The sequence below is a fragment of the Liolophura sinensis genome, chromosome 1 (assembly GCF_032854445.1).
Source record: "Liolophura sinensis isolate JHLJ2023 chromosome 1, CUHK_Ljap_v2, whole genome shotgun sequence".
Lineage (NCBI taxonomy): Eukaryota > Metazoa > Mollusca > Polyplacophora > Chitonida > Chitonidae > Liolophura > Liolophura sinensis.
The window spans coordinates 63,640,818-63,664,695 of record NC_088295.1 but is presented as its reverse complement, the minus strand read 5'-3'; the positions used below and the strand labels follow the sequence as shown (position 1 = coordinate 63,664,695).

General features: G+C 38.2%; 1 protein-coding gene across 1 annotated transcript; it reads left to right on the top strand.

Annotated features, from left to right (window-relative positions):
* The first annotated feature begins 1,449 nt into the window (after positions 1–1,449).
* Positions 1,450–15,062, top strand: LOC135481830 (protein TFG-like). Its single transcript, XM_064761555.1, has 8 exons — positions 1,450–1,521; positions 2,918–3,129; positions 4,484–4,567; positions 6,945–7,094; positions 8,441–8,617; positions 9,622–9,918; positions 10,965–11,194; positions 14,319–15,062. The coding sequence occupies exons 1-8, from the start codon at positions 1,502–1,504 to the stop codon at positions 14,478–14,480; spliced, it is 1,332 nt and encodes a 443-aa protein (XP_064617625.1). The 5' UTR covers positions 1,450–1,501; the 3' UTR covers positions 14,481–15,062.
* Positions 15,063–23,878: the final 8,816 nt, after the last annotated feature.

The following is a 23,878-nucleotide window of genomic DNA, read 5'->3' as shown; positions in this document are numbered from 1 at the left end:
TGTTTTTACCAGACGGTTTCTTTTATGTTCCAGCTAGATTATTAATTATTATGTTTAAAGTTAATATTCATGGATATCTGTTGTCTTGTGCGTTAGCGGGCCATATTGCATGAAAATTATGGCTTTATGTCTGGAGGTTAAAGGGGTACTACTGTATGTAAGATATGGTGGGTTTATCAAGACAGAGCTTGTTTTTGTCCATCAAGTAATCTGTCTGGTCATTGGTTGAAAAAATAAATATGTGATGGTCATTAAACCAGGGCCATGCCTATTGTGAGCTGGATCCTCAGCATGTATATACATACACACATCAGTCTTGTTAGCATGATCTCATCACATATCTTGATGGATGATCAGGCACATGATCAACAAGGTCACGTGTTCAGATGCAACTCTCGTTGATTAGTCAGGAGGCCTGTGAGGCACCAATAAACCTGAGCGCCTTCATACATGTATTAGTGAAAAATCTGTGAGAAGGGCGTTTTATACCAATCAAATCAATCAGATAAATATATCTGAAAGCATATGTATATGAGGTCTATTCAACAACTCATTCTGAGTTTAAGGACGGGCATTTCTGTTGCTGTTTGGAACAGCTTAATTTTGGTAAGTGCTTAACAGGAGCTGTAAAAACATGAAAAAGATAAAACTCTTGTCAAAAACTTACTCTTGATTGATGTCTCCAAGGCTAATTATTTTTTAGGACAGATTCTTGCAGGCACTGAAATGGCAAGGTTTTTCTCCCAGGTTCAAACAGCAGATTGAAGTAGTCCCTGTGGAATAGTAATGAACCTTCAGAGTTATCTGATCAGCCCACATACACTGATACCCCTAGAGGTACTTGTGACTAAATGTTCTAATCAAGACTCCTTTTATGGCTGCAGTTATGCAAAAGAATTTCTGAATGGCATGTACTGGCTGTCCTTACCTGTATAACTTCTGAGTTTTATATATGTTGCTTTGGGAAACAAAAGTGCTTGTAGTCCTGCCAGAACATGAAGTAGTTCTATTTATAGGCAACTGAACAGGAATTCATTATACATTGTAGTTCACATATGAAAGTCTTTTTAGTGCCAGGACTCCCTTTGAAACCCGCTTTCACATTGTTGTCTTCTAAACTTTGAAAACAGTATTCATTTAGTATTATTCTGACTGGATAGTGGGTGTGGCTCTTAATATGTGACTGGCTGTGTGGATTAACACCAAAGCCATAGGTATGAGTAAGGCAAAGTACCTTGTATGCATTTGTAATTTTTCAAGTGGTGCATACTTACCATTAATAATTTATTTGATTTGTCACAGATACCCCCGTGATTGTCAGTCAGACTTGTGTCAGAGCCTGTATCAGCTGACCTGAATATTGCAGCCTGAATGTACATACCTAACTCTACCCCACCTGCTGTAGTGTGCAGGCCATAACACAGTAGCTGTAGGTCACAGTCATTACATGGTAAAGGATAGTTCTTTCATAAACAGGTTTTTCTTCTACTGAATCAGAAGTATGACCACCACAGTTAACTGGTAATGTATTGCATCTCTTCATGTGTAAATGGTCTGGTCATTGAATTAGTGGTAGTGTTGTCAAATTCAAGATACATGTAGTCCAGGTTATTAGTAATTTATTAGTATTCAACTAAATCTGTGTTGTTTTACATGTGATTATGCTATGTGATTATCCTCCAGGTATGTAATACATCTACCATGATTCATCATCCTGTATGTTACATAATGATTTCTATCAGACAAAATGGTGTGTTAATATCAGCGATGCCTGGCATTTATGATATATGTCAACAAGACTTGTACATATCTACATCCACAAGACCTGTATGCTACTGAGACTACATGTCTATATCCACCAGACCTGTATTGTACATCCACCAGACCTGTGTTGTATATCCACCAGACCTGTATTGTATATCCATTAGACCTGTATTGTACATCCACCAGACCTGTATTGTACATCCACCAGACCTGTATTGTTTATCCACCAGACCTGTATTGTATATCCACCAGACCTGTATTGTATATCCAACAGCCCTTTATTGTACATCCATCAGACTTGTATTGTATATTTATCAGACCTGTATTGTACATCCACCAGACCTGTATTGTACATCCATCAGACCTGTACATCCACCAGACCTGTATAGTACATCCTCCAGACCTGTATATCCACCAGACCTGTATTGTAAATTTATCAGACCTGTATTGTACATCCACCGGACCTGTATTGTACATCCACCAGACCTGTATTGTATATCCACCAGATCTGTATTGCATATCCACCAGACCTATATTGTACATCCATTAGACCTGTACATCCACCAGATCTGTATTGTACATCCACCAGACCTGCATTGTACATCCACCAGACCTGCATTGTACATCCTCCAGACCAGCATTGTACATCCTCCAGACCTGTATTGTATATCCACCAGACCTATATGTGGTGTACCAAACCAGTATGCTACATATCCATGAGACAGGATTCATTTCCCATGACTACAGGCATGACAGGTCTTTCTCCACCAGGCCTGTGGTGCCAGACTTCTAGACCTAATACACATACGATATCTACCAGATGTATAGACTGCATATTCTCCAGGCCTGCTGGCTACATATACATGGGGCATCCGTCATATTATGTGTTACCTTAATATGTATGTTTGCTGATCAAGGAGACAATTATATTTATTTATTTATTTGATTGGTGTTATACGCTGTATTCAAGAATATTTCACTTATATGACAGCAGCCAGCATTATAGTGGGAGGAAACCGGGCAGAGCCTGAGGGAAACCCATGACCATCCGCAGGTTTCTGGAGACAGCTATAGATAGGATTGTCAAAATATTTCATGAGCCATTCTTTGCCTTAAACTCTGTATTGCCAGCCAGTCTTGTTTTTATTTACAGGCAACAAAAACTTGCGAGGATGAGCAGCTACGACCCCCAGCTTGACTTGTCGGGCAAACTGATCATCAAGGTGCAGTTAGGAGAGGACATCCGCCGTATCCCTATCCATAATGAAGACATCACCTATGATGAGCTGGTTCTCATGATGCAGAGAGTGTACAGAGGCAAGCTCAACAGCACAGATGATATCACCATTAAGTATAAGGATGAAGGTTAGTCCTAATTCAGATGTGGTTAGCTGTTTGGATGATATCATGTAACAGTGTAAAAGTTTATGTGTTTTTTCAAGTGTAAGGACTTGAGGATGGGTGGTCTCTATAGTTCAGATTCATATATAAGTCATGTTCATTTTATAGTGAAGTGCTTTTACTTCATCATTCTGGCTGAGATACTATGGCTTGAGACTAATTGTGCTCTAAAATGAATGAGTATGACATGAAAAAGACCAATCAGACAAGTGAAATAAGAAATGGATGCCTCAGATTTTAAACATACAAAATTATGTTAGAAAAATAGATGTAAAGCTGGGGCACGTTTTGAGGATCAGTGTATGCACAATGACCCCATTAATAATGGGGTCAGTCAATAGATCTGTGTGTAAGCTAGTGTCAAGATGGTGACAGCAACGTGAATGAAACAGGTGCTTGCATACTGTAGTATCATATCAACTTCTAAATCTTACTGAAGCAAGTGAAGTAGCTGAGAAATCCATGGAAAAACATTCACTGGTGTATAATTGAAAGTACATGCTATTTTAATAATCAAAATGATGAAAGGTTATGTGTTGGTAGTAAGTGGCACTCACCACATCAGTAAATTTGCACAACTGGATGTTGTCTAAATCATACTTTCTCCCTCACCATGGATGGTAGATTGCCATTTGCTGTTGTGTTGATTGCTACCTGTCCGAGTGGCCAAGGGGTGACAGTTGTGTTTAGCAACACTGATAGTTGAAGTTTTGAATGTTAAAGAACACAGACAGTTGGATTCTAATGGACCACTGACAACATTATTTATTTAAATTGCAGTGTTTCTGCTAATTTTACTTATTTCCATCAAGGTCACGATGAAAAAGGAAAGTACCTAAAAAAAGGATAGATATTTGATTATTTAATACATTTTGGAAAGGAGAAAAAGAAACCTTAGGTGTTTATTTTTAATTCCTACATTGTATAATCCTGTACATTCCATTAAATAATATTGTTTTCCAGTTTTTGTGAACTTTTGGAAGTTTTCATTATTTATGATAGAAAATGTATTACTGTGAGTAATGTAGCCTTTGTCTCTGTATGAATTCATAGAGTAAATTCAGTTTTAAAACGTGATTTGGACTTTTCTTGAAGACTTTATAATGTGGCTGGGGTTAGTAATGACCACTCTAGCTGATACATCAGTCTGTCAGTAACCTGCTGATACTCATGGATTTCCTCTGGGATTTGCCCAGTTTCCTCTCGCCGTAATACTGGTCACCGTCGTGTAAGTGAAATATTCTTGAGTACGGCGTAAAACACCAAGCAAATAAATAAATCAATGTCAGTAACATGTGATAATTGAATTTGTTTGTAGATGGAGATCTGATAACAATATTTGACAGCTCAGATTTATCCTATGCTATACAGTGCAGCAGAATTTTGAAAATTACACTATTTGGTAAGTAGCATTGTTGTCACTGCACTAAATTTCCTTTTTGATATGCGAAACAAGTTATGTTACATTATTTTCCACAAACATGTAGCAGCTAAGCTGTGCCATTTGATGCATGTGGATAAAATGGATGCCAGTATATCTGGTTCATTTTAAGGCTCTCACCTTTACAGTGGCAGGGGTTTGTAAAAAGCGAGCCAATAACTTGTTATATTTATTCAATCTGAGGTTGTTTTTTGAGAGAAATATTCAAAATTTTTCATAAACTCAGATTAAACATTCTAAACTTACGCAAATCTACCTATTCGCATTACGAGTTATCTCCCTTCTACAGACATCTTCACAGATTAGATTTAAGAAGGTAATTTTTGGAAGCCGAGGGTATGAAATTAAACATAACACATTGAGAGGCTTCGTTGGTCTTTGCCAAATTGATCTGTACGATTAATTTGACCTACTTCGGCATTCCAATCGTTCTGTTTTTGAGTGTCTATGTGAGCGCAGCCAGTCGCGCTGGTTTCCTCCCCCTGACGTCAGGTGGCACTAATATCTTCAGCTCCTTTCATGGCAAGAAGGCAGTTTGTCTTGAGGTTTCGTTTTCAGACTCTGAAGTTTGATAAATGGCTTATAGCAGCAAAATTAAAACGTTCTTTGTCAGATCTGAACATGAACTAGCAACATCAATTCGATATAAAAGCATGTTTTTATTCAAAGACACGGAGACGTTTTTATTCAAAGACAAGACTTCAGGCCGCTGAGACCCAGCCGTATTCGTCATGGAAAAAGTGACAATCCATTGATACATGAAGTAGCAGTTTATTTTATCTCTCTAAATATGAAGCATTGCTATATAAAGATCATTATGCCTAATACTCCATGGAGTAATTCAGTATTTGTGGGTCTCTTAATTTTCTTCTTACCATTATCAGATTTTCACGGTAAATTTCATGTGACTAGTACCCTGTCAATAAGTCAAATCAGACTTTGTTTTCAACTGCTGATGTTGATCGAAACCTTTATTTATTTGGACGAGTAAGGATAATATTCCAAGGGAATTTAGATACCTTCATGTGGGTGCACTGTTCAAATTAGTTTCTCGTATAAATTCATGGTGTTGCAAGGTCAAATGTTTTTTTGTTTTTTTTTTCTTTACAGCAGTTTTGAAATGTCCTTTTATAGATATTTTGTAAAAGTGATGTGAAGAGCAATTGCTTATGTTGCTGAGTTTGGATTAGTCTATACTGATGCTCTAGCTGCGTTGTAAGCTTTCTGGGCTGGTCTTAACACTTCAGTTGACTGATACCCTGAAATCCATGTTACAATAACTGCCATACACACGGATTATCAGTTTGCAGTATCAGTCAGAGGTCAGCTTGGGTCATATATAGGCAGTAATAATTACTTTAATCAGTGAAAGGTGGTAAAGTACAAAAATGTTCAATTTTATTATCTCAAACGGTTGGTCAAAAGAAAAAAAATCTCAATTCCAGCTGAAAGAAAAACTCAGTTTCGCTCAGAAAATGACATGGGTTCTATAAACTCCTGCCTTGCAGTGCCTATGATTTCAAGTCCAGCTAATGCTGGCTTCCTCCCCAGCCTTATGTGGGAAGGTTTGTCAACAACCTGCTGATGGTCGTGAGATTCCTTCGGACTCTGCCTGGTTTCCTCCCACCATAATGCCGGCCACCAGCCTCAAATAAATAATTTCCAGATTTTACTGGATCAAACCTAGGTCGGGTCATGCCAAAGGCTTTAAAAATGGTGCTTGTTGCTCATCGCATGTCTCTCAAGACTTCAAGGTTAGAGAAAGGAAACAGGACTGGTTGACCCAGTGTCAGCACAGTGTGACTGGGTGGGGTGTCATGTGTGGTGTCTTCAGCATGAAACTTGGGTGGCAACATGGACTCACTCAGTCACAAAAAGACATCGTATATGTACGCACACATAGAGACTCCTCGTTATATCACTGAAAAATTGGTAAGTTCTGTTACAACATTAAACCCCAAGCATTCATATATTCATTCCAGATTTTATTTATTGGTCAGCCAGTGATATTGGCTAAAGAAGACAACAAAGAATTACTTGGAAGAAACATTGACCATTACAATTGCTATGTTAAAGTACTCAGTTTTGTAGTAAATCATCCAGAACAGGTTCAGGGCAATACTTTTTCCATGGACTGATAGTCTTATATGTGTATTTGCATGTCACTAGTAAGGCGATGCTTGTGTGGTCCGAGTTGGCCACTGCGGTAGTTATATATAGAAACTAGTGCGCTTTTTGAAAATAACTCTGCGATGAAGTTTCCAAAAACTGAAGTAATCATTTCATGAACTAAGACACAAACTGAACAAGTCAGCCTCTGTGATTTTTTCATTTGTAGTAAATGGATTGCCAAAGCCCCTGGAGCATGATGAAGTGAAGTACATCAAGCAGGAGTTACGGCGGTTACGGGACACTGTGAACAGGGTACTGGACAGGTTAGAGCCTCCCCAGAGCGTTACTAGTACTGCAGAGGTATCACCTGTCAATGGTAAGGCACTTATTGGCTGTATTTTCGGTTCAGTGATATAATGACCTCATAACTTGTGTTTTGTTATGCCAGCTGCTGATGTTGATCGAAACCTTTATTTATTTGGACAAGTAAGGATAATATTCCAAGGGAATTTAGATACCTTCATGTGGGTGCACTGTTCAAATTAGTTTCTCGTATACATTCATGGTGTTGCAAGGTCAAATGTTTTTTTGTTTTTTTTTTCTTTACAGCAGTTTTGAAATGTCCTTTTATAGATATTTTGTAAAAGTGATGTGAAGAGCAATTGCTTATGTTGCTGAGTTTGGGTTAGTCTATACTGATGCTCTAGCTACGTTGTAAGCTTTCTAGGCAGGTCTTCACACTTCAGTTGACTGATACCCTGAAATCCCTGTAACAATAACTGCCATATGCACAGATTATCAGTTTGCAATATTGAAAAGTGTTGTCTTAACCTAATCATTAAAAGTGTAAAAAAATTTTAAAAGAAAACTCTGCCATGAAAGCTTTGCTTGAAATTTGGGTGAACAATAAGAGATACTCACCTACTTGATGTGTTCACTGGTTAATATACTCATCTGGCTTATGTACTTATCTAGTTGATATACTTCACCTGGTTGATGTACTCGCTGGGCTGAGGCACACACATGATTGATGCACACACTTAGCTGATGCACTCACCTGGCTGATGCACTCATTTGGCTTATGTATTCACCTGACTGATGTAGCAGGTACTCACCTGGCTGATGTACCCACCTGACTGAAGCACTCACTTGGCTGCAATGTGGTCACATGGTTAATGCACACACCTGGTGTATGTACTCACGTGGCTGATGCACAAACCTAGTCAATGTACTCACCTGGCTGATGCACACAGCTAGTCCATGTAATCACCTGGCTCATGCACACAGGTAGTCAATGTACTCAGCTGGTTAATGCACACACCTAGCAGATGTACTCACTTAGTTGATGGACACAGCTGGTCAATTTACTCATCTGGCTGATGCACACAGCTAGTTTATGTACTCACCTGACTGATGCACACAGGTAATCAATGTACTCACCTGGCTGATGCACAAACCTAGTCAATGTACTCACCTGGTTGATGCACAAAGCTAGTCAATATACTCACGGGGCTGATGTACACAGCTAGTTAATGTACTTACCTGTCTGATTACACACCTAGCTAAAGTACTCACATGGCTAATGATGTATTCATCCAGTTGATGTGATCAGCCTTTTGAAGATGTTACATGGTGGGCACGGTCATCTTATCAATTTTCTAACTTGATCAATGTACTATCCTAGTTGATCGACTCACATAATTGATGTATATGTCACTGCAGAAATGAATGGCCCACCAGGTCAGGCTGTTGAAAGCCCACGTCACCTCCCTGTCAAGGCCAGTGTCCCAAAACAGGCAAATGTAGCTCACAGCAAAGAGTTCGACCCATTATCTGCCCAAAGATCTGTTGAGGAGACTCAGAGTAAAGTGATGTCTTCATTCGGAATAGCTAATGATGGTAAGTCAGTTTGAATGAGCCATGCTTTATTATTCTGTATAAGCTAGCCAAGTGCGTGAGAGGGAGATCAGACGCTGTCGATGGTGGTTGCAGTGTCCAGTTTGGTTAAAGTTTTTGGCCAATCATAGAGTTTCAGTGGCCACCCATAGTACACAGATAGCCAATTGTCAGTAATGATTTGTATATCAAAAACCAAGGTAGTTTTGTACCTCATAGCTCAACATTCTTCCTCAACCATTCGCAGGCAACTGGCCTCCCATAGTACACATATCGCCAAATTCATGTCAAAGACCTCTGCGGTAAATTTGTGCACAAACTCTCCACAGTTTCTTTTACCTACACAATGATTTACAACTCCATAACATGCAAAGTCACTGCTCAGCAACCCTTACTCATACAATAAGCAGTCTATAGTTGTGACAATATTATAATTTTGGCCTTTCTTGTTGATTAAATGGCAAGATCTTAGGACTATCTAATTAGAGAATAATACTTGTGTAGGACAGTGTCAATCATTCAAAGTGCTTTATTTTGGTTTAAATGTCTATATTCAAACATATCACATGACTTTAACATTATACACTGCTCAAATCATACGAACTACCGGTATTCTCTGAATGCCTTGTCTTTGTTACCACTACTCATACAACTGAATACCATGCATGATCATACAGAAATGACTAGTGTGAAAAAACTCTGTCATATGCAGTTAATATAGGAGAACTAATTCCAGGACCATGGCTGACTGTAATATGGAAGCCTGATTCACCATTCACCAAAAAATGTTCTGTACAGACATTGTGAGATTTTAGGATTTCTTATAACTGTAAATAGTAAAAGAAGTGAGTGTTCTTAACTTGATTAAGATTTATTATTTTGATTTATTTGTATTTTTTGACTTTGTCATTAAAGAAGCATCTACGTATGATGGAAATAGACCTATACAGACTTATGTATTTTTATATATCCTTATAAGCAATCATGTTGTTCTTTTCCCGTTTCAGCATCGTCATCAGAGTTGCAAGACAGAGCAGGCACACCAGACAGCATATCCAGTGCTGGCTCATCAGCATACAGACAACAACAGCTACAACAACAACAGTTACAGCAGCAACAACAACAACAACAGGCACAGCCTGGCGTGCCAGTCCAACAGACACAGCCTGGTGCTCCTCCTCAGCCTGCTCAGCCCTACCAATCGCAGCAGCAGCAGACTCCGACTCAGACCACACAAGCAGCACCACAACAACAGGGTTTGGCTGCTCAAGGCCATCCTGGATATGGAGCCCCTGGCCAACCAGGTATGTTGGATGTTCATCTAATTGATTTTGCAAAGCTTAGGTATTGTTGTTTCTGTTCCTATTATCATTCACATCTTATGGTTTGAAACTACCTTCTTGACAAACTATTATATTGCTTTACAGTTTGGCAATTTGAGTGTTAAGTGGAAGTCTGTGGCAGCTTGTGATAATGACAAGAGCAAGTGGATAAAACGTTTCTTGAAGTCATTACGAGAATGGGGTGGGGCAGACGTTAGTTCAGTGACAATTTGGGGAGAATGCTGAAGATTCCCCCTTTCCACTGCTGTCATAGGCTCTTAAGGTGCATGGCCTTACATGAAGTTCATTCTGCAGGTGAAATTCTCTGTGTCACATGTGAAAGTTTGTCAGTTACATACCAAATGACTGCCTCTGTATACATGACAGATGTTGAGTATGGCATTATGACTCTGAGATACTGGTATAGAACATTGTATATGTGCCTCCCTTAAGTCTTGAGTGGTTTGACATCATTGAAAAATTACATGTACATGTCGGACGAGTAACTGTCAACAGAATTCTCTGACAGCAGTAGACACGCCTTAAACTTTATAATATAGTAAAACTTTCACCATCAATTTGACTAACATGGTTGGGTGTTCAAACCCAGCACAGCTGTGGTTTTATATCAAGAGGTTTGTCTACTACATGTTGAGGGTTAGTGGTTTTCCTAAGCTTTTGCACAGTTTCCTTCACCCATAAATCAAAGTTCTATCACAGGAGTTGAAAAGTACTTAAACCATAGTTCAGATAATTTTTTATCAGCGTTAATGCAGATCTAATGAATTCGCAGTTCTTCATATGTTGATCATATAATTGTTATTGAAACAATGTTTGTTCAGGTTGTCTTAAGATTGGTATTATTTGTCCTGTATTTTGATATGATGTGGTGATGAATGCAATACATGGAATATGGCAGCATAAACACTTCACAGATATTATAAATTTATATGTGAATACTTTTCTTTAAATGTGTCCCAAATGTCCCTTAATACACCATTATTGATGTTGATATTCACCTGTTTCAGGTTACCAGGCAGGCTATCCATCCCAGTATGGCCAGCATGCCACCACCCAGGGAGGAGCCCCACAGCAGTCAGGCTACAGCCCTGCAGCCCAGCCTCCGACTTCACAACCTTACCCTCCAACCGGACAGCAAGGTTTCCCTGCCCCAGCATCCCAAGCAGGCTATGGGTACAACCAGGGGCAGACGACAACTCAGCAGGGTCAAGCATACCAGCAAGGCTTTCAGGCTCAGGTATAGGATTCAAGAGTGTAGTTTCTGCCCCTGCTCTTACTGCTTGTCGGGCCTGGTTGAGAACAAGTGGTTGTCGTTGCTCTTGTGGCTAATTGTGTTGTATTACTTTGATTGGATGACACTTCCACCTGTGATCATGTGCACATCTGTACGTCAGATGTAAGAAAGTTAGTCATTAACTTCACAAAGATTGGTAGTTTTTCACTGTGCACTTTGGTTTCTTCCACCCATAAAACTGACCCACCATTGTTTATGTGAGAAACTCTTGAGTATGACATTAACCAACGATCATATAAACTAATATTAATTTGCCTCAAGCATAGTTGAAGAAAATTATCCGTTCTGTAAAGTTCAGAACAGACATGCTATTTTTATGCTCACAATTTATGTTACAAGGTTTGCATACCAATTTGTTTGTCAAAAATTGCTGTTGAATTCATTGCAATGTCTCAAAGTTTTTTGATTATACATGTAATAACATAGTTAGCACTGTGACTGGTAGGGTTGTAGGACAAAAAGCCGTGGACAAAAAAGTCCTCCTGTTACTGGAAGGTTGGACAAAAAGTCCTCTTCATAACTAAAGCTTGTTTTCCTTATACATTTGAACAAACTGATACTTTTGAAAGTAGAAAAAGATATTACTGTTGTTCTTGGTATAAACTAAAGCATACTTTTTAAAAGCTATAGCAGAAAAATGTGGCACAGCTTTCTATCAACCTTTATGCAAAGAAATCCACTTCACAGCTTCAGTTTTAGTGACAAATTCTCTAAATTTCTGGGTGACAATGCCACTTTAAATTACTATAAACTATAAATCCATGAATAAATGAAAGAATTGAAAATAATTCCCTTTACTTCAATTTTTTCAAGGAATAAAAACTAATCCCCTCCCTTAATACATTAATCTTCTGTCAGAACTCAGGCACGGTTACCAGATAATGGGTTAAAAGGGATTTACGGCTAATCTGTTTAAAACAGTAGACTTTACTAAAAATGGAAAACTAAGCTGTCATCTGAGTTAGATCTGTCACTCATATACAATATATATAAAGCGAATGTCAAATGATCAGGCATTTAGTCGTTCCACATCATGCAGATTATTGGCAGCAACAAAGGTGGATAGAAGTTGTGCTATCTTGGCAATGTGTACACAAAGAAGTCTACCTGTGCTAGCACCACTCGCTGGAAATGTTCCAAGCAAAGTGCTCTGTCCTGTAAGGGATCGGGAACAACTGACTTGAAAGTGAAAAACCTTTCTTGATGTATGACAATGGAACCGAGGCTAGAGATCGGATTATTGACTTTGCCACAGGAGATGGCCTTCGTCTCCTTAGCCGATCTGACACATGGTTCATGGATGGGACTTTTGATACTGCACCAACCCTATTTGACCTGATTTACATCATCCGCGCTCCCCTTGCTGATTCAGCAGTCTGCTGCATTTACGCCTTCCTGTGTGGAAAGTCTCCAGAGGTATACGAGGAATTTTTGTAGACGATCCATGACAAAGCTACAAATCTTGGAATTGACATGGACCCAATGTCAGTAATTACAGACTTTGAAAAAGCTGCAATGAATGCAATCCAGACTGAAATAGGTCCCCTTGTAAGAGGTCAAGGATGTCTTTTCCATCTCAACCAAAGTACCTGGCAGAAACTACAGAGCTTAGGCCTTACAACCAGTTACAAGAAAGATCAAACAGTTAAACGGTTCTGTGGGATGCTTAATGGACTTGCTTTCCTGCCACTAGACCGCGTAACAGAGGGCATGGATTATCTGAAAGCCAACATTCCTGATGGGTTAGATGATTTAGTCAACGGTTTTGATGTCACTTATGTAACCGGTACCTTTTGTTGGCTTGCCAACGGAAATGGTCCTCTCCGCCTGAGAAGACTTCCTCCACCCTTTCCTCCAGAGCTATGGAATGTGCGTAATGCTACATTTGGAGACGGAGACAGGACGAACAACTTGTGTGAAAGCTGGAACAGATCCTTTAAAGAGCTAGTAGGCTATTCCCGTCCATCTGTATTCACTGCAATTGAGAACATCAGGAAAGATGCATCGCTTGTATATGCTCACCTTGAAAATGATGCCATCGGCCAACGAGTACAAAGAAAGACGAAAGAGATGCAGCAGAGAGTGAAGAACTTGTGTTCAGATATAGCAGCAGAACAAAAGACAATTGAAGAGTTCCTCAAAGGGATTGGCCACAACATTTGTTTTTAGTTGCAACAGTTTGTTTCATAAATATAGCTGTGAAGTTGTGCATTTTTGTGCTATAGCTTTAACATGTTTTATTAAACTTATCCTGAACAATGGTAATCTTTTCTATAAAGTCGTGCTGCATTTTTGTGCTATATATCTTTAATATATGTTAATAAACTTACATCAAGAACAACACTGATGTCTTTCATCCTTTTTTTACATGTTCAGATTTACAAGTTTTAGACAGATTAGCACCTAATCCCTCTTACCCCATTATCTGGTAATCATGCCTGAGTTCTGACAGTGGATTAAGGTAGAGGATTAAAAGAAGAATCAAAGAATTGAAGTCCCTTGCCTCAGTATTTATTCTTTGATAATTAGTAACATTGATATATGAGTGACAGTTCTAATTCAGTTGACTGCTCAGTTTCCATTTTTAGTATGTACTGTTATAGCTGCTAATCTGTCTTACCCCATTACCTGGTAAGAGGATTAAGAGAAGAATCAAACTGGACTCCTTTGCATTAATGTTGCTATAAAGTTGTGCTGCATTTGTGTTTGCTCTTGCTTTTAATACGTTTGCTTCAGTTTATATCAAGAACAACAGTAGTCTCTTTTTCTTCTTTTACAAGTTTCAGTTTCTTCAAATGTGTGAAGAAAACAAGCTTTAGTTATGAAGAGGACTTTTTGTCACCCTTCCAGTAACAGGAGGACTTTTTGTCCATGGAATTTTTGTCAAGGGACTGTTTGTTTGGGGACTTTTTGTCTAGGGACTGTTTGTCCATGGACTTTTTGTCCACGGACTGTTTGTTTGGGACTTTTTTCTAGGGACTCTTTTGTCTATATCTCGACTGGTACACATGCTGCAGATTTTGTGTCATCTTAGCACAGACAATGATACAACTTCTTGTGTTTTCAGGGCCATCAGCAGCAGTATGCAGGAAACTATACACCACAGTCTGGAGCTCCGGGACAGGCCCCTGGACCAGGGGGAGCTAACCCTTATTCCCGTGGCCCAGGGCAGGGTGGCTATGCAGCTTATCCCCGGCAACAGGGACAGTACCCACAAGGCTATAGATAAAAGACAAAAAGCAAGGTGTACATACTGAATATATGTCCCTGATATTGTGTATATGGAGATCATGTGTACATACTTTCCGGTCACACCATATACTGTTACCTCTGACATTCGGTTGTAGCTGGAGTATTTTGATGGTTGTATAGAGTAATGAAATTCTAATTTTACAATTGATTGAATTTATTCCCCACCTGTTTTATTACTAATTTTTTTGGGGGGTCAACAATAATTGATTTTGCTGCATGTTCAACATAATTACTCTAGCTGAGCCTTAATCTTATGGTGCATTCAGTTTCCTAAGGGCATTGTCTGTTTAGTGACATATTTAGTTGTATTAAACTTGTGCCTGACATATTGTGTGCACCATCATAGTGAAAACATACACATGGCTATAGAAAATGCGCTTGGTGCTTGTGCTAAATGGGATCCAGGAGATACACAGCTTAAATGCAATGTCACACGCCTGTTAAAACACACACCTGTAATAAGCTAGAAGTCTACGCAATAAGTACATGGTTTTCATTCAACATTTCAAAATGTCAGTCCCAAATAAATTATCACATTTTTGTGTTCATGTACATGCAAGTAGTTATTCAGCAGTATGTATTATTATTGTAAATTGACCACAAAATTTAGGACAGCTTGAGCATTTTTCACGGAAGTTCCGACATCACAAAGTACTATCTATTTGTGAATTGTCCAGATTCCAGTTGCTCATTAGCATGGTTCCTGAAGCTGTCTTAAGGTCAGTCAACTAAAATTTTAGAGGAATACTTTACAGGAAGTTCTTTTCTTATTTTTGTTTTTTATTTGGTAGGCGATGAGAGTTTCTCCCACTCGTGGTGTTTCTTTCACAGACCAAAACATGCAAGTGCAGGAAGTTAACCTAGTATTAACCATGACCACGTTTTGTTTTTTAATCGAAAGTAAGCAAATAAATAGACAGTTCTATACTGTGTTGTTGATTGGAAATTCTGGAAGTAATGTTGATGGGCTCCATCATTGTTGATAATCAGTATGTGCCAGAAACAAAAAAAAAAAAAACATTTTTCTCGTAATATGTATATATACAATTACTTGTACATTTCAAATTTCTAATATTTTATCGTTTTTTTTTTTTTTTTTTTTTTTTTTTGACAATGAATTCTTGGGAAAGCTAAAATTTAAATGTAGGGAACAGTTTTAAGATGCAACATTGATATATGCTGATTAGAGAAGTTTTTATCTATATCACACAACTCATATCATTACAGCTCATACTGACCCATTAACTAAGCCATTGCACAGATCTGAGTTTATGGAACAAAGGTAGTGTAATTTATGATAATTTTTTTGCCATTCATAGTTTCGAATTTGAGTTGTAGGCCACAAGTTTTATCTCATGATTTGGAATACAAAAGGTGCATTGAATCAAAAACAGCTGACAACAGCTTAACTTCGTTGTGAAACATTTGACTGGTGTCTATGGATTGTTTCAGCTTGAAGGTATCAACAGATTTATACCTTGATGGTTTCATTAGCTGCTATTTTAAGTGAAACTGATAACCATGTGATGATCAATTTAATAATATTTGTCAAGTTTTAGAGTTGTCGGTATGTGTGTTTGTGAAGGTAATCATTTTACCGTGTCAAATATACTGTGTCTCCAATCCGTTTGGCATAAAGTTACATCAGAACAGACATCTTGTTCAGGTGTGGATGCTTGAATGCCTGCTCTTTTGAGCAAATAAAAATATTCAAATTTCTTAGTTTTGTGGGTTTTGTGTGTTATTTTGCATGGTTTTCTCAGAAGTACATAAATGAGAAAAGTTTTAGACAATCTGATGTTCGAACCTCAGCTGACATGAACATGCATCAGAATAAACATCTTGTTCAGGTGTGGATACTTGAACTACTGCTCTTTTGAGCAAATAAAAATGTTCTAGCTTTGTGTATTATTTTGCTCTTGCTTTTCCCAGAAGTGCATGAACAAAAATATAAATAATAAGTTTGCCGGAACCTCAACTGACTCGACTTCGTCTTAACTATAGCAGCTTTGGGCTATTCAATTGGCGCATGTAGTATTGAATTTTAACTTATTTCATCTCCAAAGCACCTTGTAATCATCTTGGTACCCAGAGAATAGCGGCAGGATCTATTCTACGCCCATGCTCAAAGTTAACGCGAAACTACCGTAAGCGGATTCAATTCCGGCTTTGGACGGGGAATTTGTGGATCCCCTGCTCTCTCTGTTTGCAGACCTTTGCAGATGTTGGTGGCAATATAAAATGTCCACGAGCTTGTAGGCCAGTCCAAACTTTGGCTGGACCAAAGCAGGAGAAGTGGGGGTAGTACACATGTGAAGTACACTGTAACCAGAACTGATTCAGTCCAGTAGGCATGGAAAGTTTGTGCAAGGTTTACTCATGACACTCCGGTTTCTTCCATCTAAAGCATTCTTGAGTTCGGTTTAAAACACTATTCAAATAAATAAATCCTCTATCTAGTAAACTAATACTATGGTAATTAACATGTAAATGAAATATTCTTATTAAGCATGCATGGTTGCGTTAAACTTGAAACTAATGTAACAATCTGTTCTATTACCCAGGTTATACACTGGGTAAGTCTAATGAAGCAGTGAAAAGCACAAACTCTTTGGCATAAAAGTTGGAGTAAATGGTAACTTAGCCACGCGGGGGCAAATTGAGACAGTAAGCGTACGACATACAAAGGCTATAATATAAAACAAGAAGTCTGGAGCACTTCAAGTTACACACATTGAGTTATGTAGAAACTTCATTCTTGGCTGCAACAAACAACTCTATAGGTGACACTGCGTGTCTGTCAGTCGCGTAGTTTGTCGATGTGTCAAACGATACCAGCATATGCTTACAACAAGGGCCAGTGTGAGAAGACATCGGCTTTTGGGGGATGTCGTGGCTATTAGAGACATTTAGTTAGAAGTTACAAGTTGAATTTGTAACTTCAAAATAGAACCGGTAAACTAATTGTAGTTACAAGAGATTACTTTTATTTACAATGCCTTGGCCCAACTAAAGGATGTGGCGTTAAGCCATAATTATTCATTCTAAATGTAATAGTTTCTATGCTATACTGTGAATCTGCGCTTGTTGTTTACGTTTGTTGTATTAATTTTTGGATTGTTTAACAAAATATTCGGTCATTTTTTGTTCCATGACTCTTCTAGAAATACACCATTTCTGCTTCATTTGTCATGACATTCAGTAAACAGTAACAATTTTTAAACAAAGTAAAGAGACCAAATATAGGCCTGCATGCACAGTGTCATTATTTGCTCTTTGCAAGAGTGTGCGTAAATCAAATGGAGTGAATTCTTCGTCGGATACAGTGGAATTCTGGCAATGACACAGTATAAACCCCTGTCGTCAGACACTTGAGTGGACATCAAACTTGCAATACATGAAAGTACGGGAATAGGGGACGCCATAGTGTCCCGTTGCAGCAGAGGTTATTCTAGGAAGATGCGGGCATGCGCAATGTCTAATTATTTTAGTTCCTGTTAAGCTATGGCGGCAATGACGGGAACACAATGAACAGTTGGTGAGTCAGATTGTTATTGTGTTTGTGTAATGCATGTCAGGCTGTGGGCTGTAGGAGTAATGACGCCGTAGGAATGTACAGCTTATGACGCAGGTATTGCTTATGGAGAAAGAATTTGATTGTCATTGGTGAACAGCTGGTCAAGAGGACGAGCATTAGACCTGATTTTTCAGTGATTCCTCACTTGGCGGACTGTAGTAGTATACTTAAGTGCTTGTAGTTGAACAGCTGATGTTGTTTTCTTATGATTCTGGGGCGGGAACCAGTTGTGACAGAGATTTGACTTTTGTTTTTGTTGTCAGTAAATTTCAAGTTTGTGTAGGTCCTAGGCTCTATACCAGTGACAGTAAATAACATAAGTACTTGTAGGCTTATTCCCCCACCCCCGCTCCCCCATGCAGAGAGAGAGAGAGAGAGAGAGGGAGGGAGGGAGAGAGAGAGAGTCGGTAGGATTAGGAAGGAAGGAAGGAAATGCTTGATTACAGAACACAGTATTGTTTGTAGTACAAGTTTGAGCATGTTGAGATGTTTAATGTTACTGGTTCTTATATGTTAGACACAGATGAGTACACAAGGTGTTTGACTGGATCATTTTGTTTCTTGCAGGTGAAAGATTGACTGGCCGTCTTAACACAGCAATACAGTTGATGCATTGTGCATATACGGATGTGTATTACTCAGAAGATAGTACAGAGAAAATTTGCTTGTGAAGACGCAGAGCTGCTGTGTTTATTTTTGTAATTGTGAGATCTTAAAGTGAGACTTTCAAGTATTGTATGGTTATACTAGTGTCTATTAGCCTGCAAGATGACATCAAGACTCAGTGATCCCAAACGTTTGTATAATGGGGACAGCAATCCTGGCCAGTCCAGTGAGAGACAGCCATTGCATGAGAACTTCAGTGACAATGAAGGGATTGAGGATCCAGGAAACCCCCCAGAGCTTGTTGATCCAGTTGTGGACTCCCTTATTGAGAAACGTCCAGAGCCACGAGACGAAAGCAAAAATAAGACCAGATCATACGCCGTGGATCCATGTTTTCAGAACACTTCAGAAAATCCGTACCGTGAAACGACAGTGACCGTCCCACACTTAATCCGCCGCGTCCCGTCCTCAGACCTCGTCCCCATGGGCTGGAGAAGTATTAACCGAGTAATCATCGGTACGTACATCAGCATCGTGTTCTGCTGCATTACGGGAGCTCTTGCCAATAGGTATGCGTGGAAGGCAAAAAGGTACCAGTCTAAAGGGCTGTATGGACTAGTGCAGAGGGACTCTAGGAGGGCGGTGATTCTGATTTATACTAGCATCGGTCTTGGTATCACAATCCTCATCATTGTCATATCTGTGGTCTGCAGTCAACAGAAAGACTGACATGTTCTGGCAGTTGACTCACCTGTGCAGATCAGGTTATAGACTCATATGTGTTGGTTTTGACACACTTGTGCAGATCAGGTATTTGACTCTCCTGAGTGGATCAGGTGTGTATATATTATTTGACTTGTCTGCAAAGATCTGGTTACGGTAAATAGTATCCAAATCTAGTTCTCTGGGTCAACATGGATTGTACTCTTTGTCTCACCAAACCATATAGTTTCTGTTGGACAAACAACCTTGCCCACAACTTTTTGTTTTTTGTGTCTGACATACACTTATAACCATCTTTGCAATATAATCTAATTCCATTTTGTTGTGTGAAAACTGAACACATTCTGATTGAACAGGTGGATGTTAGATTTATAGCTGTGAAGAGAATGATGTCAGAATTACCGTAGCCTACATGCTGGCCACAAATTTCTGAGCTGTCTTGGTTGCCTGTTAGCATATAGGATATTTCAGTGGTTGACCCTGGAGCAAGGGGTCAAAAAAGTCAATTTCTTAAACCAATGTGGTTTTATAGAATGTGTGTTCAGATGGTAAGATCAAAAACATGTACTTTTGGTTAAACTGCCAGTAGTCTAGATGTTTTACATATTTTTACATGAAGGTGTTAATTGTTTAAGTGATGGTGCTGCAGAGGAAGAATGTTGATTTCTTATAAAATTTCATTTGTATGATGTTAGGTCATTCCATTTGTTAAGCTCATGTGTTTGTTAAAACAAAACTCTTGATAAACCCATAGAAAGTAATAAGCTAAACGATCAAATTTGGGATAGCACTACAAAAGACCTGTATACAGTGGGCATTTCCTCATAACATAAACCCAACTTGACAGTGGCAGACTCTGGCTGACTCTGGCTGCTAAAATTAATCCAAATATAGTCGGACTGAGTCTAGTCGAGGAGGGTATACAGTCGGCCACGCTGCTTGGCCATTGGCAGCCCTATATTTCACTTTCTTGCAACTCTTTATGAAAGCTGCCTTTTTTACGACCTTGTACGATTCACCATTCTGGATTCCGGCTCAAGGTGGTTATGTCACCTGATAGTCACACCGAACTCTGGGTGCCTGGAGGAATAAAAACTTTTCCGACCATCCATGTCGGACTGGATACGCTGGTAGAAAATACCTTACAACTCCTGGAGAGGGATGATTTTTGGACAAAATATCTGGTACAGTTGGATCGCTCAGGACTCTACCTGACTGAAGCTGACCTTCCCTGACATTCATCGTGACTAGGTGTTCAAAACTCCTTTCAGAGTAATTTAATTTTTAATCAGAATTTTCCAGTAATGTTTTTTGAACTACTGTTGATATGATTACACATGTATGTAAGATGTATTGACAAAGTGAAAGGTTTCTTGCTAATAGTGACAGTCCTTTAGTACTGACAAATTGTCTAGTTACAATGACTTTGGTGTATTGTGAACTGTTGTCAAGGGAGATAACTTATAAACATTATTATTTTAGATTTTTTACTTCATGATGATATATTAGAGTTCAGGACTAGTATATTACCAAGAATATGTTTTAACAGACACATGCTCTCTAGGTCTCTAGCATTAACGTGATTAATAACAGTTCTCTTCATTGTGTATACACGGCTTTAAATTATGTGAGACTTTAGCCTTTGAATCTCGGTAAAAATAAATATGTATAGAAACATTTCCATATTCTCATAAATGTTTTCTGTTGCAACAATGAATTCGTAATTCTTCTACAGCACTTTGTGATTTTATGGCTAAGATTTATTTTTGCATTTTTTGATTGATTTTTGTCTAACATATTTTTTGTCAAAATGTATGCACTGTACACATGTTTACTAGGTAAAGCTGATGTCATACTTTTATTATCTGTGACTGTGGTCTGCACAAAGAAGAGAATCTATGCCATGGACTCATGTCATACATGGGTACTAGATCATGTCATATCATTGTATGCATTTGTTTACATTATCTGCATTTTGTTTTTGTAGGTTACAACCTTGTACTCATTTCCAATTCAGCAACATATAAATGTATATCTTTAATAATGTTAGCACTTTATAATAAAGTACTGGCAGTCACTTAATATGGCATTGTCTTTCATTTCCATTTTATCTTAAATAATGGCAACAGTTATTCACGTATCTGACAGCTTTTTTTGGTTTTTTCTTTTTTTTTTATTCAGTGACCGTAATTTTCAGACTCACTTCAATTCTACCAACAAACAATGTTACTATCTATACATGATTTGATCACATAGCTGAAACTATAAATGTAGAGATGGTATAAATGATAGAGATGCAGGAGTCTAGCTGCTAGTAATGTTAGACAGAATAATGACCAGTGCGCAATAATTAATTAATGATATAAAGTAGTGAGGTACAAACAAATGCTTTCAAGCCAAACCCTGTCATTCTCCTTGAAATAAGCAAACATTTTTTTTTATCCATGCAGTTTACACGTGAGAGTACTTTCTGCTATTTTACTGTTCTTAAATGTAACAAGATGAATTTGTAAGTATTTATATTATTCTATTTTATCTCCTGTACCATTGACTGCAGTTAGGTGACATGGAGACCTGCTTTTAAAGTTCCATTTTTTTTTTTAGATTTTTCTTCCTATATATGTATATGAGTACATCTGTGTGTAAGATGGGTTTATGTTTTCTCATTTTTATCAGAAAATTATTGAGGCAGACTTTAGAACCATGGATTTAGATTATCAGTTGTATTAAGTTTCGATTTGTGGGAAGTAAAAAGTGATGCAGTTGCAAGCTTTTGACCAGGGTGTGTACTAGTGTATTGTGTGTATACATGTTATAATTTTCTTTGGTTGAAATATCATTATTCATTTCTCATTGCAACCTACTCTGAAATCAGGGAAATATATACATCCCTCACACTACTGTGAATCCTGTGTAGATTGCTTCTAGTCTGATCTGATCGGATATACTGTAACATGATCTGATATGCTGTAACATTATAATAGGTATGATGTAGCGTGATCGGATATGCTTTAACATGCATCAGATACGCAGAAACATTATTATGGTGTAGCGTGATCTGATATGCTATAACATGATCTGATATATGGTAACATGATCTGATATGCTGTAACATGATCTGATATGCTGTAACATTATAATAGGTATGTTGTAGCGTGATCGGATATGCTTTAACATGCATCAGATACGCAGAAACATTATTATGGTGTAGCGTGATCTGATATGCTGTAACATGATCTGATATATGGTAACATGATCTGATATGCTGTAACATGATCTGATATGCTGTAACATGATCTAATATGCTGTATCATGATCTGATATACTGTAACATGATCTGATATGCTGTAACATGATCTTATATGCTGTATCATGATCTAATATGCTGTATCATGATCTGATATGCCCTAACATGATCTAATATGCTGAAACATGATCTGATCTGCTCTATGATGATCTGTTATGCTCTATCATGATCTCACATGCCATAGTGTGATCTGATCAACTCATATACTGTAGCTTGAGCTGTGTTATATTCTATATTCTAGTAATGGTGACGAAGTTGAGCAGTTTGTACTTTATTACAGAGGTCATAGCGTGTTTATTGGTAATGGGGCCCACTTAAATTATAGCATAGTGATGTGTTTCAGTCCAATTCCTGTTGACTTGACAATTAAGTGTGTAAGGTTCTTTGCCTTTGAGGTGCAGTGCTTTCCTCAGGCTCATCTTGATTTTTACTGAATTCTCATTCATACACAGGTCATCACAGTGAATATACATGCATATGATTTTGACTTTTGCTCTGGCTAGCTCAATCCAGTAATTGTCACATTTCATAGGGTCACAGTAGTTTTATAGTCTTGTTTAAGCTTGTTTCAGTGCCACATTTAACTGCAATATTCTCACTTAAATATTTTTGTGTTGCTGCATGTGGACCCATTGTCTTTGATAAGAATAGGCATGCTTTTACTCGCAGTGTATCTCAAAGGAGACATTGTTAGTTTCGTGTTTTCTGTTCGTTATGGTTATTTTAATGTTTTACAAGAAGTCTTTCATGTATTGTGTGGCTGCTATTCAATCAGAATAAGTCATTTTGTTTTTGTTTGTGTTTCTCCTTACTAGCGGTTTATCAGAAGAGTTACGTCCCTTTGTATTCGGAATTGATCGTTGCTGTGAGAGATTTGGACTCGCCGAAATGTTAATTCTGTGTATGTCAAAAATAAAGGCGTATTTTAAAGAAGAAATGTACGGCTGTGTCAAAACGTGCAAACACAGCGAAAATTTTTTTTTCATAAAATTTTGAATTAGATTTAAACTCGTGGTGTAGCTTGAAATATAATGGATGAACAGATGTAATAAACAGTGCATGTGAACTGAATTTGGTGTGTGTCCTGCCTTAGACAAACAGTGTAATGTTTGATTTCTTTGTACTTACATCCTTGCCTTTTAGCTGGATTGGTGACCATTAG